Here is a 26,413-nt window from a genome sequence, read left to right on the forward strand (position 1 = left end):
CATATCAGCCGGGTCCCTCAGGTCCCTGGGATGTGTGTCTTCTGCCCCATAGACTTGTACACGTTCAGTCCCAGGAGGTGATGCTGGACTTGCCCTTTGAGTTGGGGGGAGTTTGCTCCTCCGTTTCCCGCCTAGAGGTTCAGGGGATGTGAGCTTCAGGGGTGTGAGAAATATGAGATTCCTGGCTGCCATTTCATTTAAGGATGAGAATAGTGTCTTTTTTCTTTTTAAGTATGGATCAATCATGTATGAAGATGAACTCCCACTCAGCCTCCCTTCATCCCTAATACTTTCATTTCATTCTCCTGCTGCTTGCTCTTTTATGGTTTTGTCCTTGACTGGTAACATTTCTCTCTTGTTCTCCCTTACATGCACCATTAAGAATGGGAAGAACTTCTATTAAAAACTCAAGCCTCATGTAGATCTTAAGCTGTAAATAATGTTTTATACAGATTCTAAGATTGTTAAATCCTTCCAGTTTGCCTCCCTCCTACTTCAGCCTACAGTTCATTTGATTAGAGCAGAGATATTCTTTTGAAAATGAACTATTTCTGTTTTGATTTTGCGAGCAGCCTTGAGAAGATACAGTCTGGCTGGGTGCACTGTTAATCAGAAGATTGGCCGCATGAATCCAGAAACACTGCCTTCAAGAGAACTGACTGCTGGCATGTAAAAAAAAGCACACCAGAGAAACCCTGGAATTCTGAGATGTAGTTGACTTTCTAAATACAGGCAAGTTGCAATTAAAAACCAGTTATTTGGGGAGAGATGCATTCAAAATACAGATCTTTGGAGGGGGCTGGCAGGCACATCACAAGTGAAATTAATTAGTAATGTGAGGAGGTAGCTATGCTCAAGGATTAACTAATTTTGGACAGCTGTAGGAGCCAACCCACTGGGCTCTGTGCATTGCCTCACTGTAAGTATTTATCCTGCTCCTCTGGATACCAGGGCATCACAGAGCCAGGCATCTGAAATGCAGCTTTTCCTTACGAATGCAACTAAACCAGCTGCTGCATTTTGCAGAGATCCTGACACTGTAGTGCTGAGCTGCTCTCCATCCCGCTTGATGAAATCTGCTCACCTCAGCCTGCATGTTAGGGGTATGGCCAGTCAGTCAGGCTTTGCTAGTATGGGGCTGAGCATGCAGAAATATCCTGAGCGATATTTACTGCAAAGCTGCTGAAAGGCTTCACAGTAGACAGCCTACACAACGAAACTATCTCCTCCAATTAGTCCATGGTCATCAATGAGGTAAATGTCTCTGCCTTCTGACCCAGACAGGGTGGAGTTTTAATAACAGACATAAATCTGTTGTGCTTCTCTCCTCATGACCTAACATATGCTGTCAGGGCAATGCATGCCTCAGAGAAGTAGAATTTATGTGTACGATAAAACAATAGAGCTTCAGTGCTATCAGCTGTTTGATGAACTTTAATATACATCTGCTATAAAAAAGGCAGCGAGCACCAGAATGTGATACTCAAATAAAAACCCTTGATCCATTTGCATGACAGATCCTCAATTTACTCACATTCACGTGAGGGACACACATAAAAATTATATCCACCCTTAAATTCACTTAGAAGCAGCCTGAAATACCCCCCAGTTGCAAGTGATACTGCAGTTCTTAGCTAATACTCATGTTTCCGTGGCTTTGCCTTCATGATTCTTCCAGTGGTTCCTTTATGTTTTCTGGTATTTTGCCAAACACCTGTGAATCAGTGCACAACAAATATTCTTGCCATTTAATTTAGACTTGCACAGAAAGCCTATAGTAGGCCGGCTGCACACCTAATCCCAAACCTCTAAAGAGGTTTAAGGCACTCTGGTTTCACCTAATCCCGAAACCTAAACCAGAATCATTGAAAAACTCCATGACACCACAGGAATGGGCAAATAAAGGGTTTCCACTATGAAATTATTAAAGGGACACGGTGTATCTTTTGGATTTGAGACCTTAGGCTTTACCTAAGGAGCTTGGTGTCCACAATGCAGTGTTTGTTTTGAAGACAGGAGGTTGAAAGCTTTATTTAACTAGAGATTTGGCTTCTTCCTCCTGCCCAACAAGAGGGTGGGTGATCCCTTGGAGGAATGGAGGACGGGAAGGAGGGGGACCTGCAAGCAGGGGTGGCTGTGCAGCACAACGGGACACACAGGTGTGGGCTCTGCAGTACTGGTGGTTGGTGCTGGTGGTACTGGCAGTGCGCTGCTGCAAACAGAGATTGTGCTTCTGAGAGCTCTGAGAGGGGCAGCAGCGTGTAAAATCCTGCACTGTGATGGGACTTTCAGCAACAAACTGCATCTGACTGTGGCACATTTCAGCTAGCGTTAATTCCAGTTCCATTAATTGCATTCTGACCTTCCTGAATTATTGCCCACACCTCGTTATCTGTGTCCTGAAGGGGTGCTGCACGCTCAGGATGGCTGGGGGCGCAGATCCGCACCCCATTCTAACCAACACCTCCCAGGTGCAGACCGAGCGCGCTCTGCACGCGGCCCAACCGCGACCGGCGGCGCACAGCTGCACCGCGGCCCTCCATCGCGCTCCGCTCGGCGCATGCGCACCGCACCGCCATCCCCCGGCGGGTGCCAAAAGCGGCCCGCGGGCATCACGTGGGTCCGGCCTGCCGCCGCGCGGCGCTCCGCGCGTGCCCGGTCCCCAGGAGAGGCCCCAGGTACGGCGGGGGAGCGCCGGATCGGCGGCGTTTCGCTTCCCACCCCCCCGACCCCGAGGCGGAGCGACGATCGGTGAGGGACGGCGGCGGGGCGCGGAGGCGGCGGGGCGGGCGGGAAGCGTCTGCTCGGGGGAGGCGGAGTGCGCCTGCGCGGGGCGTCGCCGTGACGACGGCGGAGCGGCTGCGGGGCGGCGTGGAACGGTGGCCGTCCTCGCGCAGCGCCCGCCTGTCCCGCGCGGAAGGGCGCGGCTCCGTCTCGCTGAGGCGGCGGAGCGGCCCCTGGGCCGGTGCTTTCGTAGCCGCCAGAAGCGCGTCTTTTTAAGGCGTTTAAAAGGGAGCGGTAACGAACGAGCTCAAGTAAAATCCGCGCGGACGCAGGTGGGGCACGGAGCCGAACCCCGCCTTTCGGGGCCGGATCTCCCGCCCGCGCAGAGCGCAGCCCCGCGGAATCCCGCTGAGGTAACGCTGCGCCGCAGCCGGTGTCGGCGCGTGCCGGCACGGAGCGCTGCGAACAGCCGAGAGCGCGGAGCTCCGCGCGCTGCGCTGCAGCCGGGCCCCCGAATGGCCGCACTGCGCCCCCTGGCGGCGGCACGGCTCGGGAGCGGCGGCCGTGGAAGTGACGAACGTGTTCTGTGCGGCTCCTTCACGTGCCGCTTTCCGGTAGAAAGTCAGCTCATGCCCAGATCCAACAACTTTTGAAATAAATAAGGTAAAAGAGAAGGGCGTGCTGTTTGGTAGCGCTCTGGGAAGAAATAAAGGCTGTGAGGGATCGGAGTCGGGGTGTCCTAGTGCTCCTTTGCAGCCGTTTGTTGGAGCCTTGCGCTTTCCTTGCAGCCCGCCGGCTGCCTGCCTGGGCAGGACGAGGTGTGTGCCCGTGTGAGCCGTAGGGCTGGGGGCACGTGTACTCGTTGTTGTCCATTTCGGTACATTTTAAATAAAATACTGACTTTTTAATGTATTTTAACCTGTTTTTAATGATTTCTGTTATGGTTTTAATTGGTCTGCAGGCAGGCTCGTCACTGTAACAACATCCTGTGGTCAGTAATCTAAGCTGGTTCCTTCAGATGTGCCGTTATCAGTTATCAGTCGATTATGATGGTTTTGCAGATGGAAGTGACGTTTCTGCACACACTGGGATAGCTGCCAGCTTCTCATTTCAAACAGCCTGGTTTTGGTTCACAGCTGCAGTTTCAAGCATTAGAATCTAACATAGTGCAGAGCAGATCTGTGGTCTGCATGCACCGCGCCTTTCCGGAAGCTGCTGGTCATTTCAGAATACAGCGAGTGTCTTTTTGCAGTGAAACCTTTAGGACTCGCTCTGATGTTCTGAAGAGGTGTCTGTTGTCACATACATCTGCTGGGTTGTGTTTTGTGTTTGCATGCTTTCATGTTTATCTCGAGTGCAATAACATTTCAGTGTAGTAGTGAGAACCGCAAACCAGTCAGTTGTTGCTAATTAGCAGGTGTGGGAATTTAGAGCTGAAAATTCTTGCTTTCCAGTATTTACCTACGAAGCATTGTCTTTGTGGTGGAAAATAGCTGCTGTGACTCTGTGTGCTTTGTAGTAAATGGTGCTGTTGTGGGCAGGTTGGGTTAGAGGTGTGCGTTACATTCCTGGGGTTGTAAAGACAAATCTAGAGAGGATTAAAAAACATTCTTTTTACTTTTTGCACACCTTTTCTAAGGTGTAGTACATTATGTGGTACTTCACTTTTGTACGAGTTTGAACCTTGGCACAGGATTGCGTGGTTGTGAGGATGTCTTTACATAGGAAAAAAAGTAAGTTTCATAGCAGTAGTAGCACTTTGATCCAAAAATTCAGTGTGGATGGATTTGTTTTCTTTATGTGAATACAGTTTGACTCACTGCAATAAACCTGATAGTACAAATGATGGGTTTCCAATTAGTAATACCTTGAACGCCTATTTAACTATTGTTTTGTGGGTTTGTTGTTGTTTCTTTCTTAAAATACTGGTCTCTGTGGAGCAGTAGAAGTGCTCACAGAGCCATGAGAAAGAAATACATCTACAAAAATGTCTGTGTATTTTTTGCCTGAGCAGAAGAGCCTCCTTTGGAGCCTTGTGCTGGCACAGCTCTATGCTAAAAGGAAGTGGACTCTGCTTTTCCTAAGCAAAATACATGTGTAAGTATATATATTATTACTATACACACTCATACATGTTTCACAACTTTCTACAGCACGTTGTGTTGATGTGCTGCTAATGATGGCACAGCTCATCTTTTCTGATGTTGTTTCATTTCTAACGCTGTTTTGCTGGACGTGTCCTCGCAGTGAGGGGCTGTTTGAGAGAGCTGGAGCTTTGTGGGATGTCAGGTTTGCTGTGCTGTGAAAAGCAACTCGTACAGAGCAGATGCTGTTATCAAGGGTGCAGGTCTTTGTAGGTCTTGGGTAGGTGGCAGACATGACACAGATCTCCTCAGGGACGGAGGTGTTACTGGCTGTTGTTTTCAAAGGCACTTCTTATCCTCAGCGGGTTGCTGAGCACTCGGCCGCAGGCTCTGGGCTGTGTTGTGGTTCAGGATTCAGGTACCAGTCTGTCTCTTCTGCATCTCAGAAGTGGGGGCTGCAGAACATGGCCTTTGCTAAGGGCGGGTTTATTCTCACTGCTCTTCGGAGGGGCGTAGGATCGGGGCGCTGCGCTGTAAGCAAATGAGGAGTCCTGGGAGTAAAATCCTTCCAGTCTGCAAATTCTCTCCCTTGTAATTTATTTTTAAAGGTCAAACTGTGAGTGTTACAGAAAAAAGGAGTCGTTTGTACAGGAAAACCTTTCCAGGTGATTCTCAACCCTGACCTCTGCCTTTAGGTTTCCCAGAGCTGCTGGGTGGCTGCTGGCTGAAGGGCAAAGCTGAGCAGGAACTATTTGCAAAGAAATGCAGAGCAGTGCTTTGCCTTTACATTTTTTTTTAATTATCATTTTAAGTTACTCCATGATTTTTTTAGTAGCCGTTAAATTCTATGATTTAGAGAAGGAAAGGATTCTGCTTTAAAACAAAGCAGGTAGGAATACCAGGACGGCTGTTTCACACTCGGACAGCTGGAGCAGCTGTGTGTTCCCCACTGAGATGAAAACGCTGCTCTCTGAGATTTAGAAAGGTAAAAAGTGTGACTGGAGCATTAACTGGGAGGGCCACATGATACCAAAAGTTAGCTCTGTGTTCATTGTAAAGAAAATCCTCATTGTAGAAGGGAAAAAATGAACTTGTTCCACCACTTTCTTTTTTTCCTCAGGAGAAAACACAGAATATATCCTAGGTAATAAATCTGTTTTATGGCTCACATGAGAAAGGGTGGAGAAACTCCCATTATTTTCTTCCCAGAAATTGAAATGCACATGAGCTAACATGGAGACACTGGGATTTTCATCCAGCAAACGCACAGCTGGCTTCTGCTTTTATTATTTTCCTAAGCCTAATAATTTTTCATTTGATTAGCTGGTGGCTGACACAGCTATCACTTGCTCAGTGTTCTGTATATTTAGTAGAGTAGGTGTAATGCAAAAATGATAGTGTAATACATACCCAGAAGCATAGCTCAACTTGCTCATTTGACGAGCAGTTTCTGCTTCCCTCTCTTTAAAATGCCAGTTTCTATCTTCAAGTTTTGTGTTTGAGCAGAAAAAAGTAACTGCTTGAGGACTGGAGGCAGGAGAGCTGTGTAAGCATCTAAGAATTCATTCTTGATATTTGCATTATGGAGTCGGTACAGATTTGCGTGATGCTCTGTGCATGGAAAGGGATGGCAGGGATGAGGTGGAGGTCTGCAGGGCAGCTGGGCCTGTGGATGTGCTGGGAGGATCTGAGGAAGGAAAGTCCTGGTGAAGTGAAGATTTTTAACCTTGATGAGTTCGTTAGAAATCTTGACTTCTGCCTCCTTTGATGTCAGTTTGGTGCTCTTTTATACAGTGAATGCCTGGGGAAGGAGTGGTTTGTAAGGATTAGTAGAACCTGTGTCCTACGTATCTGCATTCTGACCTGAGTCCGTTGCTCTCAGTAGTTGCTGATAAGTGCTGGTGTCTCTGGCATAGGAGGAGCTGCCATGCTGGCTCCTGGCTGGGGAGAGTGCTGCGTCTGGAGGGGAGCAGCTGGGGATGCTGGTGGGGAGGCATTGGATGCATGGAGGCATGGAGGCGTGGTTTGCTGTGGAAGCACTCACCTTTTCTGCAGCACAGCACCGTGGCCCTTCCTTTGCACGCTGATCCCTTGCCCCAGGTGCACAGGGCTCCGACTGTCCTCCTGCTGAGGCAGTGCGCAGGGCCGTGCTGCAGGGCGATGCGGCTGGGAGCAGTTAGGCTCAACTGAACAAGACTCTCGAATTCGAGATGAATTGGGAAAATGTGAAACGTGCAATATTTTCGTGTTTACTTCTTTTTTTTAATGGTGTATTCAGGTCCTCCTCCTTTCACTTCAACAATTGAGGGTGTTGGTTACTTCCTCCCGTGTTTATGTAAGGCGAGCTTTTTATAGTCCGTTTTCCATTGCTGTGTGCGTTATTCTTCCCACCCGCTCACAGCCAGTTGCACTGATAGAAGGCCTTCATTTGTTGCTTTTTTTAATCTGGTTTGTTGTGGTTTTTATGGTGTTTTTTAAATAATGGAGCTATGGGATTGGACACGGTCATTACTCCTGCTTAGAAATGTGGTTTTTGACAAACTCTGTTTTGTTCTCAGTAAAGGAAAGCCATGTAATGTAGCAAGGCATGATCAGCCATGCTTAGCTGACAGGGCGTTTGGTTTGAGCTGCGCGCTTCCAGCCCAGCTCTTGCTTGGCTGAAGATCCGTCTGGAAGAAAAAAAAACCAAGCAGAGTTTTGTTGAAAATGGCCTGCATCCTGTTTTTTTACAGAAAAAGAATTCTTATTGTAATGCCAAATGTAAAGAATTTTTCATTATTATCCATTCCAACTTCCGTAGGAGTGACCTGTGTGAACGTAGTGTGAGGTGTGAGGTGGACCGAGCTGCCTGCTGCTCCGGGTCTTTGCTGTGCTTGGTCTCTGTACAGGCTGCTGCTTTTCCCAGTGACCAGTTTGAAGGTGACACCGGGGTTCTGAACAGCGAGGTCAGGAATTCACTCATTTGCCACAACTGTCCACCAGCTGCACTGCAGAGCTGCAGCAGCGACAACCAAAGGTAGATGTGAAGGACGCAGTGCCTGGCCCTGAGGAACCTTGCATCTCATGGCCCTGCTGCGATGCCCAAAGGTCTGATGTTTCCCCCTCTTGCGCTGAGTCCTCTTTGGAAATAACTTTTTAAAGGTACTTGTTTATTTTATTGCTCCGTTGCTGAATTATTATAATCAACAGTTAGCATTTAATTATAGCAATTTTATGCTGTAAAGGTTGTGTATGGCTCATGATGTAATTGGACGTTTAATAATATCCTTAATTTAAAAGTAAAAAGAGAGGATCTCTGAAATGAGTGCTGTGTGCTTGTGCCTGTTAAATCTGTTATCGTTATCTAGTGACAACACGTGCTGTTCACAGCTAGAGTTCTCTGTCATGCTGGTGCTGTCTTTGTGCTACATCAGTCCTGACCGAGGAGCACCTCGGGGTGGGAAATGCGCATCCCCAGGGCCTCCTTAGATGTCACCTTTGGCTGGGGGGGAATGGCAGCAGCAAGGGCTGAGCGCCTGGGCCCGCTCCTTCCGTCACTGCAGGCAGCACAAAGCAGGCACAGGGCCGGGCGTTTGGTAGCTGGGAGTCACAGGGAGCGCGGTGTGGGCAGCGGGGTGACGCTGTTTGTCGTCCACGCGAGGGCAGGCGGGCAGGAGCGCATCTGAGTCACTGCGCCTCCGGGGCGGCGCTGCTGGGGGCGGTGCTGCTGCCTGCAGCCCGGTGCAAGACTGAGCCTGAAGGCTTCGCAGGCCTGACTGCGTGTTCCACGGCAGCCTGACCTTCTGGTGATGACTTCAATATGATTCAGTGTTTTCTCTTTTGCCTGATCTTGTTGATGAGCCTTCATGCCCGGTCCTTCCCCCTGTCGTGGCGGCACGCAGGCCGTCCCGTGCCGTCGGTGCGGTTGCTGCTCGGCTCAGCAGCCGGCATTGGCGCGTTTTGGTGCATTGCTGGCAGCGCTGCTGTTTTCCGCAGTGGACCAAGACTTGTAGAAAAATGACTGACCCCGGAGCTGCTCTGTGAACCTTTGTAACTCTGAGGCTCGCTCAGATGATGAGGGCAGAGCGGTGTGCAGCACTGGGTCCTGGTACTGCTTGCCGGTTCACGTTCGTTGTGATTGCCTGAAATTAGAGCTCCTGAGGCAAGTGTGTGTGAAGGGCAAAGCACCCAGTCCTGGGTGGACGTGTGGAGAGTGGCTGGGATGTAGGTTCCTGTGGGTCACAGTACTTACTATAGAATACTAATAATAGCAAACAGACTCATTCCATTCCCACATCTCTAGGGTTTTAAAAATCCAGCAGAACCAGCAAAATACCTAAAGCTCAGCCAGTGAAATCCAGCCAGATTTTGTACAGATTACAGTGCTAGTTTCAATTAAATATAAATTGTGCACTTAAAGCATACAGTTTGCTTAAAATGAGTTACTTTGCCAAACCGTAAATGTACCAATTACTAAACTAAGAAATAGCAGTTTAAGGAATCCACGTTTATAAGGTTTGGAAAAAAAGCCTTTCAGGTATTTTTACTGCTTTTATTTAACCATGTGATTCATGTTTAAACCTGGTTAGACTTAATTCATACATAGATATCTTTATAGCAGGCTGGGCGCTTCTCTTTGGCAAGTGCCTGCTGTGTCACCACTTTGTTCAGCGAGGGCTGGGGGGACAGAGTACAACTCAGTCACGTTGTCTTACGCGTATATGAGAAGTCTGTCTCACATTATACCTACAAGAAATACACGGGTGCTCATAATTCATGTTATCTCATAAAATGTAGAAGAGCGTTCTGAGACTGTAAATGAAGGTAATTTATGTATAAAACCTCATCTGTGAAGAATTTATTGCTGTAGTAGGTATAATATGCTTTGGCAGTCTTCTTCCCTGAAACTGGGACTTGCAGATTTGAAAAGAGAAATTACCTTGCAGGCTGAATTATACCTGCTTTTATAGAAAGCACATTATGATGAAGACTTTTGTGTTCGAGAGAGATAAAGACAGCTGCTGGGTTAGTGTTCCTTGGCTGCTGCTCACAGATGTGCGTGCACATCTTCACTGCATGAAGTCTTCTTAAAATCTGTGTTGCTTTCATGGTGCTGCTCTTGTGTAAAATTACTGCTGTATTTTGGACCTTCGTGGGAACTGTTTTACCACTGAGGAAACTGCAGAAGTATATCTGCAGTTACAACATTTTCTGGAGCATCCTATCTAAAAGTGAATGTTCTGCTTTGCAGAGGTGGTTTGATAGCAGTTTCATGAAATCCAGTTCTCATTTCCTCATTCAAGGGCTTCACAGGGAGCACGTGGGCTCACCCAGCCCTCCGTGCTTGTGCAGAGCTACCGGAGAAGGACCATGGGGTCCATCCATCTCATGGCCTATAAGACAAAGGTGTTTCCAGGTGACCATGGGGAGATGTGGCTGATGTGTCACAGCAGATTTTGGATGTGGTGGTGGAAGGGAAGCTGGAGCAGTGGTTGTGGTGCAGTGATGCAGTGCCCAGCCCTGGGGAGATTGCAGCACCATCTCCTCCCTGTGTCAGAGGAACGCTGACAGAATGGCATCTGACATGGCAGTCTGTGGGGCACAGGTGTGTCATTGAGCTCCTCTGTGCAGAAAAAATGGCACCCACTGGCATTCATTGATGCTTACTGATTGGTGATGGAGACCCAGCAGTGCCTGTGAGCTCAGTGAGGGTGGTGACAGTGATGTGAAAGACAAGCCATGCTCCACACAGCCATGCAGGTTGTTATGAGTGCAGCACGCAGCTCTTGTTCGTTGTGGTGAAAGTGCACAGCTGGGGGTGGTGACTGTGTGTTGCAGCTGAGCATTTTCTCCATCCGATTATTGTGCTCTTAGATGCAGTTCCAATGGCAGTGAATAGGAGGTGTTACTTTTGGAGCAAATGGTGTTTGTTTGTTTGTTTTTTGTTTCTTTTGCTGGGATTCTAAGATTACATTGTGCACGTATGATTTTATAATGTTTGCCTCTTTTGGCCTGTAATGCTTCACTTCCATTAATATTGGTTTGCTTTTTCTCTCAATTTTCATCTCATACAATCATTGCTACTCCAGATTTTACACATAGCGCAAAGTAACGTTAAAACAGGGAATGATCTAACTGTAAATTATGCTACTTAAATGCATGTAGCTGGGAATGAAGAGAAAGAGCTTGATAGTGTATGTTAGAGGGGTCCTGGTCCCAGGAGGCAGTGGAGGCTGGAGGGCTTATCACTGCAGAAATGGACCAAAGCGCTGCGGGTTGATACAGAGCAGGTGGGATCTTTATTTTCTTCCCTGGCGGACAGGCGGTTATGTAGGGGAGTTAGAAGCATGCAGTGCTTTCCTTTGAAAAGGTCTGGTTGTTAATGTGCTGAATTCTTGTGAGGATAGTCAATAATAATTGGTAGCAAGCATGTTAATACTGCATTGTTGATACTGGAAGTATTTTAATGTTTCAGAGTCTGATCCATTGATAGTCAAATGCCTGCCTGCTACTACACGTGTTACTGACGTGACATTTATTTGGAAAATGTACAGATCGTGAAGCAAATGTTGTGTGTGTGTTTGTGGTTCTTGGCAGTGAGTGTTGGCTATCCCTGAAGTGAAGAGCCAGGTGCTGCGCGGTGCCCTGAAGGTGCAGGTGGTAGCTCTGCAGGAAGCAGTTTCTGGTTAGGAGCAGTTTCCTCATGCTGCAGTACCGCCCGAGATGGCTTTGTGCTCATTTGAAGTTGGCCAGGTGGAAGGGTGAGACAGAAGAGGGACTGCAGGCTGCGCACACCCACAGGCAGGCCCAGGGCTTGGGGCTCGATTGCCGTGCGCCTTCCTGTGGGCCGGGGCATCCACACACTCGTGGTGCCTGCCCAGCTCCTGAGGCCCAGGCAAACCCTGCCTGTACGTGGGGTGCTGCTTTTTGTGCAGCACGCAGCAGTTCTGTTACTTACGTCAAGTTTCTGTGGACTCAGACATTGTTTCGTAGCATTCGGAGGGCACCTGCGAGGAGGGGGAGCAGCACTAAAACACCTCTGTATAGCAAACACAAGTTTTTAAAAATGTCTGGGTTGTATTTTTGGAAACAAAACTGTGCTGTTTTAATTAGAGGATGTGGGTGTTCTTGTCAAATGGAGAACTCCCCATGCCTGTGTTGCTGCCCTGGACGCAGGCTTTGGGCAGAGGCCCTTCCATGCGCTGTGACGTTCAAGGTTGCTTCACTGCGTCTGAGGAAACCAGAGTGGCACTGATGAGAAACCCAGCATCAAGAAACCCTCGGCGGGGCTCTCAGAGGTGCTGCTGGGAAACGTTTGGTTTTGAGTCGAACAAAACAGAGGCCCAATTCTTAGGAGTATCTGCTTTTCACCTTTCAGTTCAGTGCATGTTAGCACACACAGGAACTCAGAGCTGTCTGAGCAAAGCCCGAGCGAAGCGAGCCTCCATCCGGTGAGTTCTGATGTCATCGCCGTGTTTTCCAGGGCAGCACTTCGGCTGCAGGGCAAAAATAAACGCAGCCTTTTAAGTCTTCACACCTAAATATGTTTGTGCGTATTTTTAGTCACTATTTACTGTTTGCAAATATATCTCGATGTGAAAAAAAAAATTCAAAGTATTGTTCTCTTAACAAAGGTTTGACCCTCGCCTCTGCAGACACAATTTCACTATTTTTCCTCCGGCCTTTAGTTCAAAGGCGCTTCTAAGCACGCAGGCATTGTATGAAGCAGAGATGTGTGCTTTATGTCACAGGAGTTTAGAGAACAATGCGAAGGTCAATTGTGTTGCTTGCTCTCCTGTCACACGGTGGATGTGTACATGAATGCATCCCTGGAATTCCACTGTGGGATTTGCATCTTTGAAGCCGCTGCTAAAATTACTGGCGAGGCTCTTCCAAAGGCGGATACTGATAGAAGATTCAATGGAATCGAAGGTCGCCAGCCTGGTAAGCGTTGAAAGATACCTGGCTATGATACTATTTCTGATTTAATAATGCGAATGGGAGGCTAGCCCTTTGTAATAATTAGGACTAATTACTGAAGAGGTGTTGACAGATGGGCTAAGAGGAAACAAACTGCCTTTATCCAATGGCTTAGAGTCAGATTACTAGTCTTGTGTTATCTGTTTCTCAGAAAGTAGAGGCTTCAATCATTCACTGAGTCTTCAAAGGGGAAAGGGATCCTCACAACGTACAGGATTTGGGATGAAGCTATGAAATACGTCTTTGACTCAAAATAGCTAGATTAATCTCCTTTCCGTAAATTATCATACTTTTAAAGTTTGAGTTACAGATGGAGAATCTGATTGTGGTCCTGCAGAATAAGTGAAACCAATCTGATGGCTGTCCTGTTGTTCGTTGCCGCTGCTCGTGGGCTCGCCTACCCTCCGTTCCTCGCTGTTTGTAGTGTCACGATTTCTTTGTTTTCATCTCACGCCACCCTTGTTATCCAGATGAGAAGGAGACCAAGGAAGATACGCAGCAATCCCCCACGTGTGTTTATGTACATCTCACATTTGCTTCTGGGCAGAAAATGCATCTTCCGAAAGATGACAGTTCCTTACCTTTTTAGGAGGCAGGATCACGGGCATTTTAGGGAGAAGAAAATGGTAATTGGGTTTACCAAGTAATTCCTCACTGATGTAACATTTCCTTAAAATATTTCTCTCCTTTCGGAGGCGGTGGCCATCCAGCACAGCTGGGGAGGTGGGTGCAGCATGGCTGTGCGATGTGGATGGGCTGGCAGAGACATTCAGGGTTAATCTGTTGCCACAAGAATGGGGCTCATGCAGTTTACTGAAGGCGAGGGCTCAGCAGCCCAGCAGCCCTCCCTAAGCCCTATTTTTTCGGAGAAGCACGAGATAAATAGGATTGCATTTAATAGCATCAGAAGAAGTAGCTTTCATTATTTATTTACTTTTTAACAGAAGCGGCCTTTCAATTAGTGTTTAAATATTTAATAACAGTTTATTGTGCTGTAAAATTGGTTATACTTCAATCTAGCTTTTCTGGCTGGAGGTAATAGGACGGGTGAAAGTTTTCCTAATGAATTTGGTCAGAAGATGACATAGTGTGATGATCTGGTGAAAGGCACTGCAGCTCCTGCGTGGCAGCGCCGTGTGCTGGGGCTGATGGCGCAGTCGGAGGCTGGGAGTTCAAGTTCAGGTGCAGCAGAGTTGTTCTGAGCTCCCATGAGAGCAGCAACACAGCTCTGCATTTCACTCCATTTTTGGCCAGGAAGTTTATTGCAGGTGACAGGAGTGAAGTTTGAGGTCACGTGTGTGAACCATGGAACTCTGGTTTTATGTCTGTCCGTTTGCTAGATGTTAATTAGCAGTATTCCTTAAGGCAGGTCGGCTAGTTGGTCAGAACCTCACAGACACAGGAAACAGTGCTGGGAGCTGAGAGCTGAGCATGGTCACTATTCAGCTGCTGTTCAGCTTGGCACCCGCTTTTCATTAATATTAATTAAAATTAATAGATTAATATCATTAACACAACTGTTTAGTATGTGATCAGGCTCAGAGCTTTGGACATGAGAGCATATTTAATGAAAGCATCCTATGTGCTCTTTTAAAGTGGATGTAGCCTTACTTGGTGAAACTGGCATGGAAGAACAGCTGCAGGTTTGTATCTCAAGTACAAGCTTAGGTTAAACTGTTACAATAAACCTTTTTATTCTATATTCAGGTAATATTTGCCTTGTAAATGTCAGCCCTGTTTGCACTGGTATTACAGTGGTTCTCATTAGTTTTCTTAGATTAATTTACTCTCTAACAGCAATTTGACTTCTCTGAATGAAATTTGTTTGCACTTTATTGGAGTCCTAATAGACAAATTATTAATGAATTTTGGGCGGCATTTCATAGCATAACAGTTCTTTATAGTCTTTGATGTACACTTGAACACAGCATAGGTGATGCTCCCCTTTTTTGTCTTTGTGCTCGCAACCTCCTCCCACTCACAGCTGGGCGCGTTCGTGTTCTCTATGGGGCATTCATGTCCAAAGGAACTTCAGGACTTCGATCTGTAAGTGGCAGTAATTTTTATTTCAAGCGTGGCCGAAGCAAAATAGAACACACTGCTAAATAGCTGTATAGGTTTCTGTTTTAACACAGTTAGGCTGCTTGTAGAGTGAGAAGAGTTGTAGCTGCACGTACGGTAACCTGGAGTAAGATTGAAATGTGGCTCTGATAAAACTGCCTGGAACATTACAGTTAACGTGATCTGAAGATAAGCGTGACAATGAGTTTTGGCCCCATCCTTCCTCCGGCGGCTGTGAAGCCACGTTTGGAGCACGTTGCTGCGTCGGGTTCCGGCAGCTCCAGACTTGGTCCTGCGCCCCAGGAATCGATCAGAGAGGCGCGGCTGATGCCTTTCAGAGGTGCACATTAATTTCCTATAGGCTGTTTTTATGACAGCAGATCATTTTACGCGTATTTTACTTAATTCCGCACTCTTCAGTTATATTTCACACTGAAGAAAAAAGCATAGAAGACAAAATGTCATCCGCTGTGTATTGTGTTTCCTGTGCCCTGTGGGAGGAAAAGAAAAGTAATAGAACAGACAAATAAATAAAAGCGGTGTTGAAACTGCCGTGACAGCTTCTGCTCTTGCACCACGGAACTGCAATCAATTTTTTGTCTTCGTTGGTCAGGTGCCAGAATAACAGCATCATATCTTACAAGAGTAGATTAATTAGGGCAATTATAACAGAATAAATTAAATAATCATAAAAGTTTGTCATGGGAAAAATATGTGTTTAGAATTAATTAGTTTTCAAATAAAGCAATACTTTAATTGGGCAGAGTTACAGAATCCTTAATTGCAGGCACAGTTCCGGCTCAAATAACTTCAGTTGCTGTAACAACTTGATACATTTCTTCTCTGTCAATTCTTTTAACAGTTTGTTACCAAAGAAGATTGTTGCAGGAAATGTCTGCTCAGACGTTGCAGGGTTAATGAAGCCCCGCTACCCGAGGGCGCTGTGAGCTGTGAGCAGCAGGCAGTGCAGCAGGGCTGGGGCTGCTCTGCTCCCAGCTGTGCTGCAGCAGTCGGACTCCCGCAGTCCATCCCGCTGTGTCGCAGTGAGGCAGCTGGGTGAAGCTTCTTTGCACTGACGTTCTGTATTATTTTCCCATTCTCTTGATTTTTCCAGGAGATCCGGCCTTGTCATTTTCTTTTTCAATATTTTTTTTGGTGTTCCCTTTATGGAGGGTGTGTCGCAGAGAACAACTGCTGTGTTCTGTGCCTGCATCACCTCATGTACCGAGCTGGTAGTGGTTCCCAGAGCACATCGTAGGGCGTCTTTCCTCATCTGCAACGTGAAGCTGTTGATGAAACAGCAGAACTTTGTGCACCTCAGCTGTATTTCCACACTGCGTTTCAGGCTGTCCTTACTAAAAGCCAGCGTGCTGATATCGTGAGGGAGGGGTCTTCTGATTTCAGCCTCCATATATTTAGTGTGAATGTAACTGTGATATTTGGCTGCCTTCAAAATGCTGCCTTCGCTGAGACGTGCAGTGCCCCAAAGGTGTAACGGTGCTGGAAGAGGCCAGGCAGCCGATGGCTGAAGGCAAATGTGTCAGAATGAAAGGCTGAAAAAAATTATCAGTCTGACACAGTGGGAGTATTAGAATGATTAATGCTTATGTTAATTTATGGCTTTTACATATTGATTAATAGCTTTTTGTTTCAGTGACCAAAGTGTGTAAGTGGCAATGAGATCCATATGCTAACTTGATGTCTTGCAGATAATTACTGTCCTTCTTCCTTTTGTTCCCATGCTGACTCTGTTTTCGTATGGGAAATAATAATTACACAGTGACTTTAAAAATTGCAGATAGAAGAATTTGAAGGTGAGCCTCAAGGCAGGGCTGCAGGGCTCGGCGTTCCTGAAGGCAGTGCACTCTTCGTGCAAACTTCGTTACTTAAAATCGTAACGTACTGTGCTGTCGTGTCTCCTGCTGTGGGACACTGGTGTTCTGTGAGGTGCTGACGCTGGGTGAAGCCCATTGCGATGTGCTGTGCTGCAGGCGCTGATGGGGCTTTTCTTCCTGCTCCCATCGCATTGCTTGGCGTCCCGCCAGCTGCTGATCTGCACTTTTGTTTGCTGCCGATCCGGCGGCTGGCTGTTACAATTAAAATGTGGAAACTTCCACCACTGGTTGTGTAAGTGTGAGCTGGGGGAGCTGCTGTCAGTGACGCGGGGCTGCACGGCCAGGCGGTGCGAACCTGTGCGTTCTCTTTGACACTGAGGTGTCTCTAGCAAGTTTCTTGAGCAGAAGCTTTCCATCTAGAAATCTGCCTGGATTCTGCACCCTCAGTGCACAATGCTGAGTGCTTCCCGTCCTGTCCTGTGATTGCTGTGTTTTTTTGTGTGTGTGTTTGTTGTTTTTTTTTTTTTTGGGGGGGGGGGGTAGGGTAAGTTTCAAGGGCAAATATAAAATACAAACATACCTCACTGTGCCTAATTTGTACTTTGGTTATCATTGGTAATATGGAAAATAACTAGTTTGAATAGAATGCATTGGTTATCCTTACATCTAAACATTGACTGCTTTATTTACACATTTTGCTGGCTACATCAGACATCGAAGTTTGAAATCAGTTTCTCGATTCAAAGATTTCTACTGATTTCTAATTTAAATTTGAAATGCATATTCTTAAAAATAGTGTTAAAGAAATTCTAAGAGTACAGTACAGGTTCGTACTGCATTTAGCACCAAAGACTGTAATTGGAGCTTTAAACTGAAAGAGTAACGCAGTGGTGTTGGTTGGTGGGTGAGTTCTGAGTGTGCTCAGCACTGCGCAGCGCTCCCACAGCTCCCAGCCGTGCAGGCAGTTGCTGTGCAGGCTTTCCTTCTGGATCTGCTTTCAGCAGTGCACGTTTCTGTGGCTGCACACAACACAGACTGTGTTTTTCAGAGCTCTGGAGTGAGAATGCCAAAATCGGGCTGCCTGGCTTTTAATTTGGGCTTTAAATCTCAGTCCCCCTTCATTCTTCTCTAAGCGTTTTATACGTGCTGACTTGATGCTGAAGGCAGAAAGGCTTTTCCTTGTGCCGTTCTTTTTCACCCAGGTGCAAACAGATTTCTCCATAAGATTGCCTCGTGTTTTCTCTTTATTTATATTAACAGCTGACTTTGCTGTTTCACTGTAATCTGTGAAACAGATTGTCACTGGTGTATGCAGAATGAAGAACTGGGCTTAAAAATTGCCACAACGCACCTAACAGCGTTGGTGCACCAAGCCACATCCCGGCTCTCAGGCCTTTTGCTGTCAGTAAAATACAAGCACTCGCTGTTGCTGAGGTGAGCTGTGATCATTCAGCTCGTGCCCCGAGTGGCAGCAGTGGCACCGAACGGCGAGGGCAGGTTTGTGCAGCAGCGCAGGCTGAGAAGAGGCTTTGTGTGAATGGAAAAGGAACCGTGGAAGGAGGAGGAGGATCAATTCATTCACATCTTTCTCAACTCGTGCTGTGCTGGGTTTTCCTGTGGCAGGGTGGCATCTGGCAGACTAGGAATTAAGAAATCCCTGTTCTGTTTTTTGCAGCTAGTGGTGAGCACACCTGGATGTGCTGAATTTTCGCAGTAGTAATTATGCCTGCACACCTGCTGGTTTCAGTCCCCAATCAGTTTGCCAGACGTGCTTAGAGATTTATTTCACCTGTGCCTGAAAAGTGCTCTGACAGTGGAGTTCTACTGTGAGCGAGCCTGAAGAGCAGAGCACCTTTTCCATGTTTTACTGGAGCCGTTGGTATCTCAAGCAGAACTGTGGAGTTTGTAGGGGGGGAGAGGGTTTGGATGATATTTTAATAGCAATTTGTTTTTGCTTCCATGTGTGATAGAAATACAAGTGACAGGAGTGGGAACAGGAGAGTTGCTGAATTCTGCTGGAATTTTTCCTGTGGGAATCTGTTAATGTTTTTAATTCTCTGAGAGATTTTTCTAAGGTAATCCTTTTGACATTTACATATTTTAAATGACTCTCATAAAATAAAAGCTTAGCTTTTTTTAATATATATGTATAAAATGTGGAAGTGATGATACCGGAATACCACTGCACAGAACTCAGCGGGCTCAAAGAGCATTCTGCAGCCTATAGAGGATCAGCTCTGTGCAGGAGATTAATAGTGAATTGTTCTTTAAAATAATGAAACTTTGGAGGAATTCAGTTGTTGTGGCACTTAGCAGAAGCACGTTTTCAGGACAGAAGAACCCTTTTTGTACCTAACGTGCTGCATGTAGCCGTTTGCTAACTGGAACGCTGATGTGAGCAGCTGAGTTTCCCCTTGTTGCTCACACAGGGGTTTAATCAGGAGCTCAGGGGTTTGCAGCACACCTTGTGAGCAGAGCCTTCTGTGGTTTGTGCTGTGTTGAGGTGAAGCTCAGAATCCAAGAGGTGCGACCACGAGCACAGGAAGGCCAAAGTGGGAAAAATAAGACAAGAAAGCTTTCTTGTGAACTCACGCAGCTTGCTTCTTCAGGCCCCTGAGCCAGATTTCGATTTCAGACCAGCCTAAATGCTAAGCAAATCGTTTAATTAAATTTGCTGCAGATATCCCCAGTTAACAAGAGCAGATTGGTCTCCCTGAGGCTAAATGGAGCTAACGATAAAATAAATGTTGTGCTAATTAGCGAACTCATTTTCTGACACCTGGGGTGAAACTTTAAGAGGTCCTGGAGATTTTGGACTGCGCGTTCATGGATGTGAGCCTCATACTTGTGCTTCACGTGGGGGCTCCTGCAAAAGGTACCCGAGGGTGGTAAGATCACACAGGCTTCACATTCAGCATGGCTGTCGCTGTGTGTTGAAGTGCAGCATGGCTCAGCGCCGTGTGTTCTGTTTTCTGTGTAAGGGAGCAGGGAGCGCTGAGCCCCTCGGCGCTGTGGGTGCGCTGCCACGTCTTAAAGGATGCTCCTGTGTGTCTGCAGGAGCTGGTGGGTGCTTTCTGGGGGTTTAATTTCATTCAGGTTCTCATGGGACTTTTTGCTGGCTTAGGTACCTGAGAGCAAGAATGTATCAAAAGTTCTTACGTGATTTGTCCAGGCTCAGGGATACAGAAGGCAGCACAGACGCGCTTTTATAGTTCAGCACTTGCAGAAAGATAAACGAGACACTTAAGACTGTCATACTGCTGTTCACTTGTTGAGTCATGATAGGAAGTAATAAGAAGTCATTTTGTATGCTCAATAAAAAAAACAATATGGGCTTAATATTAAACTTCATTTCAAAATTCACATACCTGGATTGCAAAAAAAAAAAACAAACACCAAACCAAACAGAAACAAAACAACCAAGCAAAGAACCTGGCTCCAGAGAGCAAGATGTTGCTTCATTTGCTTATAAATGGAGATTGTTTTGTTTTTTGTTTTGCTGTAGCCAGTCTGAAGATTTTTCTGAGGCGCTGCCCTTGTGAAGACATGCACTTGCAGTGTCTGCCTGATGCCAGATAAAACCCTTCCCATAGGCAGGCACACAGTTGTGGTCTGTCAGCAAAACTTCTGTGTCAGTAATTGGAAAAATGCTATTAAAAACAACCTGCCCAGTAATCCCCACCTGCTTTGTCTTCCTCGCTCAGTGCAGTCTCAGTGCTGTTCCTCCCTGCAGAAGGACCAGCTCCTCTGACAAGCTGCCCAGCTGTTATTTCTGTGGCTCCACAGAGTGTTGTTTTGAGGGTGACAGCACGCTGCTGCCCCAAGGTGACTTTCTGTGACAAAATTCAGGATTAGAGCACGAGTGAAGTGTGTTTGTGATGGGTGTTCAGAGCTGGAGCTCACCATGGAATAAAATGTTTAACTCAAGTCTAGGTAGTGTGAAAGAACGCCTTTCTTTTTTCAAGTAACCATGCCTGCAACCAGAAGCTGGAGCACTGGGGAGTGATGGAAGCCTTGTGTAAAAATGATCATAGCTCCGATCTCATCTGCAATTCTTCTCACTCGACATACATACTGCAGTGCTTTTCTGTAAATGATTGTGGTTAGAAAGCACAAACAGAGCATTTGATGGTGAAGAAAGGGAAAGACTTTCCAGGAGGATAAGTGGAACAATAAATTATTGCATTGAGTTTCTTGCATTTAGTATCTGTTCCTTTTTGCAGCAGAGAGAACAGCTGAACAATTCTGCATTTACAGGGGTGCATGCACATGGCAACTCGGCAACCAGCGAGCTTAGAAGGAAACACCACCTAATGTCAGCTTGCAGATTGGGTGGATGCTCAATCGCTCAGAGCTAAGAGGAATTACTTCCAAAGGATTGTATGTTACCAATTCCCAATATTAGATGCTACTTCTAAGAAAAGCTAAGGTCTTGATCCAAAAATATTTACAGCTGTAACTTCCCTGCAGGCTGCCTTGCCCTCCATGGTGTCCGTGTTGTTTTGCTCTCCCAGGGGCTCGGATGGCTCAGCCGCCTCCAGGCCCACGCTTTGTGCTCAGAGGTTCCAGTGCTGCTGTCCATGCGCTGCGTTTCTCCTGCGGAGGTGAAGAACCTGCTGTCCCCATTCTCTTCTCTGGGTAAGTAAATCTGGATTTCTGGCTAAGCTGAGCACTGTGGAGACGTTTCCTTTTAAAATAAAGGATGTTATTTAGATAAACAACAAAATGGATGGCTGGTGAATGATGGGTCTGCTGTCTTTGTACGTGTAACTTCTATCTGGGGGAAAAAGAAGGGAGGAAGTATTGGACTGTCTTATCAGCATTTGTTATTGCTGCCAGGTCTGAGAATGGGTTTATCCATGTCTGGAACCTGAAAACTCACAGAGTGGACGCGGCCCTGGATGGCCATGGAAGAAAATCTGTCTTCTGGTTGGAAAAAATGGATGGTGAAGACAGGCTCCTGAGGTTAGTGAGGCTGGCAAACAAAGCAAAAATTATTTTTGTCCCTGTTATATACCTGAGTTTAAAAAAAAGAACAAGAAAAAAATATAAGGAGCAGGACTGTTTTATTTTTGGAGTTACTGATAGCCTCCCCAGCACGTACAGAAAATATATACACATACAGAAGTACAAATACCCAGAATTACTATGATCAATTAATTTCTTCATGATGCACGTGAGACTGCATTGCAGTGTGACTACACGTGTATCATGAAGAAATTACTTGTACCATTTTTCATTGTAATTTCCCAGTGTCCTTTTTACTGCACTGACATCAGGTGAAGTTTCTGCTTAAAGGAAATGGGTTTGAAGTTAGGTGCTTCACAACTGTTTTTCAGGGAAAATCAAATCTGGTACAGTACAGAAATTGTGAGGAGAAGGAGGAAAAGGGGAGGAGAAGAACCAGAGATGGGAGAACGGTGTGAAATGAGCAGGAATGCTGAGCTGCACGCCCGTGTTGCAAAACGCCCGTGTTCTCATTTAGGAAGGGGAGGTTGGGCAGGTCTGTGTACCTTGGATTAGACAGGTGATCTGAGCGAGTGGATGCCAAAGTGTCTGTATGACTAGGAGGTGTTCTGACATGTTTATCTGGAGAAGACATCTCTTATAATGCACAGTGGAACTCATTAGCATTTATATTTGTTATCTACTTAAGTACAATTATCAACACTCTCCCCCATAAAATCCTATTGAATGAGTATTGTTTGTATTCTTACAGAGCTTTTCATTACCTCTATTTTTGGTGTATAACAGTTCATACAGCAGTGCAATTTTGGGACACTGTTTACCTGTATTCTTTGCTATTCTGCTCTAAATCACAGCAGTTTCTTGCCGTCCCACCACATTTTTGTATTCCTAGCACTGTGTTTTCATAGTTTGTCATTCAGCTGAACAGCAGATGGGAGTTTCTGTACTGATGTTGAAGAAGCCCTAAATCAGTCAGATTTGCATCTACTCCTGTTCTGTTTACGTGGTTCTGTCAAGCAATACTGCTAATTCAAATAAGAAATGGATGAGGAATTTCTGATGACCCCTTCTCCCAGGCAGTAACAGGATGGGTATCCTGTGCTGCTGTAGTTTAATTCCAAAACTGCTGCTTCTCCACAGCAATGTTTTGTTCCGGGGCAGCTGGAGCTGGCTCAGTGTGCAGCGAGCAGTGCTGTGCTGACTGGCCTTCCTGGCCGCCCTGTGTGGGACCACAGGGGCTTTCCCTGGGATGAGGAGGTGTACGAGTCTGCTTCTGCCTGTGGCTGCGTGCAGCTGGCCACTGAGGCCACTTTACATTTGTGGTCCCTCTTGTCTCGCTCTTTGTCTTTCAGCTGTCAACAAACCTGATCATTCTGTTTTACTGTTATGGTGGAAGAGTGCTAAATATGCTGATGTGTAGTGTTCCTGTCAGGAAAATATTCAAGTACTCATTTAAAAAAGTCATAAATAGTTGCATAAAGAAATAGCATAACTGTGTTTGATGGCTCTCTCTTGGTAGGAAAGTGTGGCTGACAGTGAGGGTGGTGTGTAGCTTCTGAAGCTTTACTAAGCTCAGTCCTTATTACGTATTAAAGTCCCAACTTTGAGATACTGAACTGCAGGAAGGCAGGTTTCCTCAGTCCTGCTGCTCACAGGACAACTTGCTTTATTGTAAAAGTCAAGGTCGTGACCAGAGGATCTGCCTGTGGGATTTAGCAGAGGGACGGACTGCAGTGACGGATTCTGTCTTCACGGAGAATGTGGGATTCTGCAGAAGCTCTCTGTTGAAGGTGGCACAGGGACGCTGGCTGATGGCCACGGCAGCCAAGGCCCTGGAGGAGGTAGGAAATGCTGCTTTTTCCGGTGCTTGGAACATTGCTTTTGTTTCTTAAATAAGAAAGTTTGGAAGGAGAAACATCGTTGCTCTGAAAGCCGCTGCTCGAGAGGGGGCAGCACAAGGAACCTCCGGGGCTCCTAATCACCATTACCTGCCAGAAAAGTGACTGAGTTATATAACTCATGCTCTAATAACAAGGATACCACCCCAAGTTTTGTGTAACGTTTAAGTATTTGCAGCTGCTGATGGCCTTTCATGTGCAGGAGGTTTGAAAGCTCCTGTGGTGCCGCTGCTGAATGCTGTTAAAAGGGGAAAAGAGTCCTTCTGGGGAGCTAACAGTCAGAAGTCTGTCGTCAGATGGCCGTTCTCATCTGCTGTCTCTGGCTGGAAGTTGTGCATGCTGAGAGGAGGGGAGGTGCAGGTGATTTGTAATGCGATATGTGGTCTTTCACCTCGGGCTAATTCTTTAACTGGTACTTTGGCTGGAAATAGTGGAATTACTATTAGCAGCAAGAGGTTTGCTCTGTTTGAAATAATTGTAGGGTTCACTTCAGTTCCTACTGTATACACCCACATTGCATACCCATTATCACAGCAGTCACGGACTGACAGCTTTGTTGGCATTTTCCACGTCTGTTTTGTACAAATTGTATTTTTGTTTTCTTTAAAGACTGCTTAAGGACATGATACAAAATTAAATTGATTCACATGCTTGACATTAAAATACCAAAAGTATGAAAAAAGAGGTGATACGAGTAAACAAAAGCAATGTTGTAGTTAAATTGCAAGTTGTTCATAAGCATAGAAGATCAGGAGCTCACCTGGACTGTAGGATGTATATCCTGAAAGTTACATTTTGTGTGCACTAAGCAGTGTGTGGGATGGCGCCTGCACTGCGAGATGTGGGCTCTTTGTCCCTCAGAAGCTGAGATGTGTGTCAGTACTGTGCTGGCCCACAGCCAGAATATTCAGCATTTTACAGGAGTGAGTAAGTGGAGAAACAGCCTCTGTGCCACGAAATGAAACCGTTCTCGGGCGCATCCATGTTGTGATCAAACAGAGAACTGCTCCTGTTTGACAGAGGTGCTCAATGATATTTAACTTAAACCTGAAAAGTGCTGTCTTGCATCAGGTGGAGAGGAACTTGTTTCAGTCGAAGTGCGCACACACTGTTCATAAAGAATTAAATAGTCATAGAGAGGAGCTGCTTTACCCCAGTGTCTCTTGCAATTCATCTCTGGTTTACTTTCATTTGTTTGCTTGGGCTTTGCAAGCTGGTAATGATTTGCTGTCTCCTGAGGTAAGATTTCCTCTCTCTGTGTGAACTTGACACTGGAACTCTGTCAGTTTTCAGTAAATGCACATACATACGCTCCCATAATATGCAGTGTTTCCAAATAGGCAGCACTGTGAGACACAGTACATTTGCAGCTTATGATTAAAATTAAGACTTAATAAGTGTTTATGCTTGGCTGGTGCCCAAAGAAGAGTAATTTTGTCTTAAAGCAGGTTCAGTCCATAAATAATGAGATCTGAACAGGCATTTATTTGTTCGTGATTGCATTTAAATCACCAATTATGAGTTACATGCACTTTTCTTGCCAGTTTGCCAGAAACATGTTAAAAGCTTTATTAATGTGGAAAAGAAAAAGGGTGTGTTTCCTTGTGGCCAGTTTTAGCCACCCAGGAACACTATTAACCTCAGGCAAAGGAAAATCTTTCTCCTATTAAGCAAAACCAATATAAACACAGAACTTCAAGTTTTAGGTTACAGATGTCAAAGTATATGAAATAGTATTTATTTCTAAGGCTCAGTTGTCTAATGCAGGCAATCTCTGGAACTGTCAGTCTAGCACAGGCAGCTCACGCCCGACTGCCTTCTGCAGAAAAAATCCTCTTTTCTGCTTCCCTTTGTCCTTCGCAGGCTCAACCGTAGCCCTTGTAAGAGGTCTTTCCTTTTGAATCAAGATAAAATAAAGGAGTGGCTTTTTAAGAATGACTCTTAACCTGCAGAGATGCATTTATCCCAGTGCGTTTATCTTCCCTTGTTAACTAAAAGTTGCAGTCCTGGTTTTCTTGTAGTCTGGAAGATGATGCCCTGCGGGGAGCCAGTGATGAAAGGCACGAGATGAGAGTGGGTCACCTTCATATTTACAGCTGGTTTTCTCCAATAGCTAACTTGGTCATTATACTGATAGCAAGAAAGTTGCCAAGAGAAAAGAATCTTTTGTTAAGAGCACAGCTCCAAAGAAGCAGAATTCCCAGATGCTCCAACTTTGGTGTCTGTACACTGCAAGGCTCTGCTATAGCCTCCATCTGTCAAATCTGGAGAACAGTTTCCTGCTCCATTGCTAACTGGCTTTAGAAAATGCTCTGTATATTGTGTTTAGTACATCATTGACTTGCAGTCCTAGAGTGCAGCTGGCTTTTGGCAGGCTAGTTGACAATCTCTAGAAATAGGAAGATGTTCTGGCAAGCTTTGAACTAAAGGTATGGGATTGGAAAGCCATTGCAGCTGCTGCAGTCTTGATTGATGGTTCCCAGAGGAGCCATATTTGTTTAATACCTCATCTCAGATGCTTAAGGAAATTCACATGTCTTGGGCTGTCCAACATCACTATTGGGCCTTCGCACATTCTGAAATAATCCAGAGTGGCTGGTGATGGTGGATTTATCAAATATTTGAAGTCCTTTACTTTTATGAGATAATGTAGGCTGTTGCTTATTTAATTAAAATAAAAGATCACCTCAGTGATTAAGTAGGTGTCTGAGAAAGATATGTGTGTGTGTGTGTGTGTGTGTCAAAAACTTGCTTCCAGGAGCATCAGGTCTTTCTCCATAGTTCCAAGCTCAAGTTCAGCCCCAAGTAAAGCATTTCTGTGTCAGGCAAGAGACTGAAGACCTTGCAGTGCCAAACTGCAAAGGCAGACTCCCTGATCTCGCCT

At 45.9% G+C, this 26,413-nt stretch overlaps 1 protein-coding gene across 1 annotated transcript in view; it reads left to right on the forward strand.

The window, feature by feature from the left end:
* Positions 1-2,560: 2,560 nt before the first annotated feature.
* GNB1L (G protein subunit beta 1 like) overlaps positions 2,561-26,413 on the forward strand; it is a 34,628-nt gene continuing 10,775 nt past the window's right edge. The window contains 6 exon segments of the mRNA XM_052690973.1: positions 2,561-2,575; positions 2,577-2,667; positions 2,670-2,751; positions 21,134-21,301; positions 21,503-21,628; positions 23,310-23,472. Coding sequence (XP_052546933.1) covers positions 2,561-2,575; positions 2,577-2,667; positions 2,670-2,751; positions 21,134-21,301; positions 21,503-21,628; positions 23,310-23,472 — 645 coding nt within the window.

Source organism: Tympanuchus pallidicinctus, unplaced genomic scaffold (genome assembly GCF_026119805.1).
Source record: "Tympanuchus pallidicinctus isolate F22 unplaced genomic scaffold, pur_lepc_1.0 scaffold28, whole genome shotgun sequence".
In the NCBI taxonomy this organism is placed as follows: domain Eukaryota; kingdom Metazoa; phylum Chordata; class Aves; order Galliformes; family Phasianidae; genus Tympanuchus; species Tympanuchus pallidicinctus.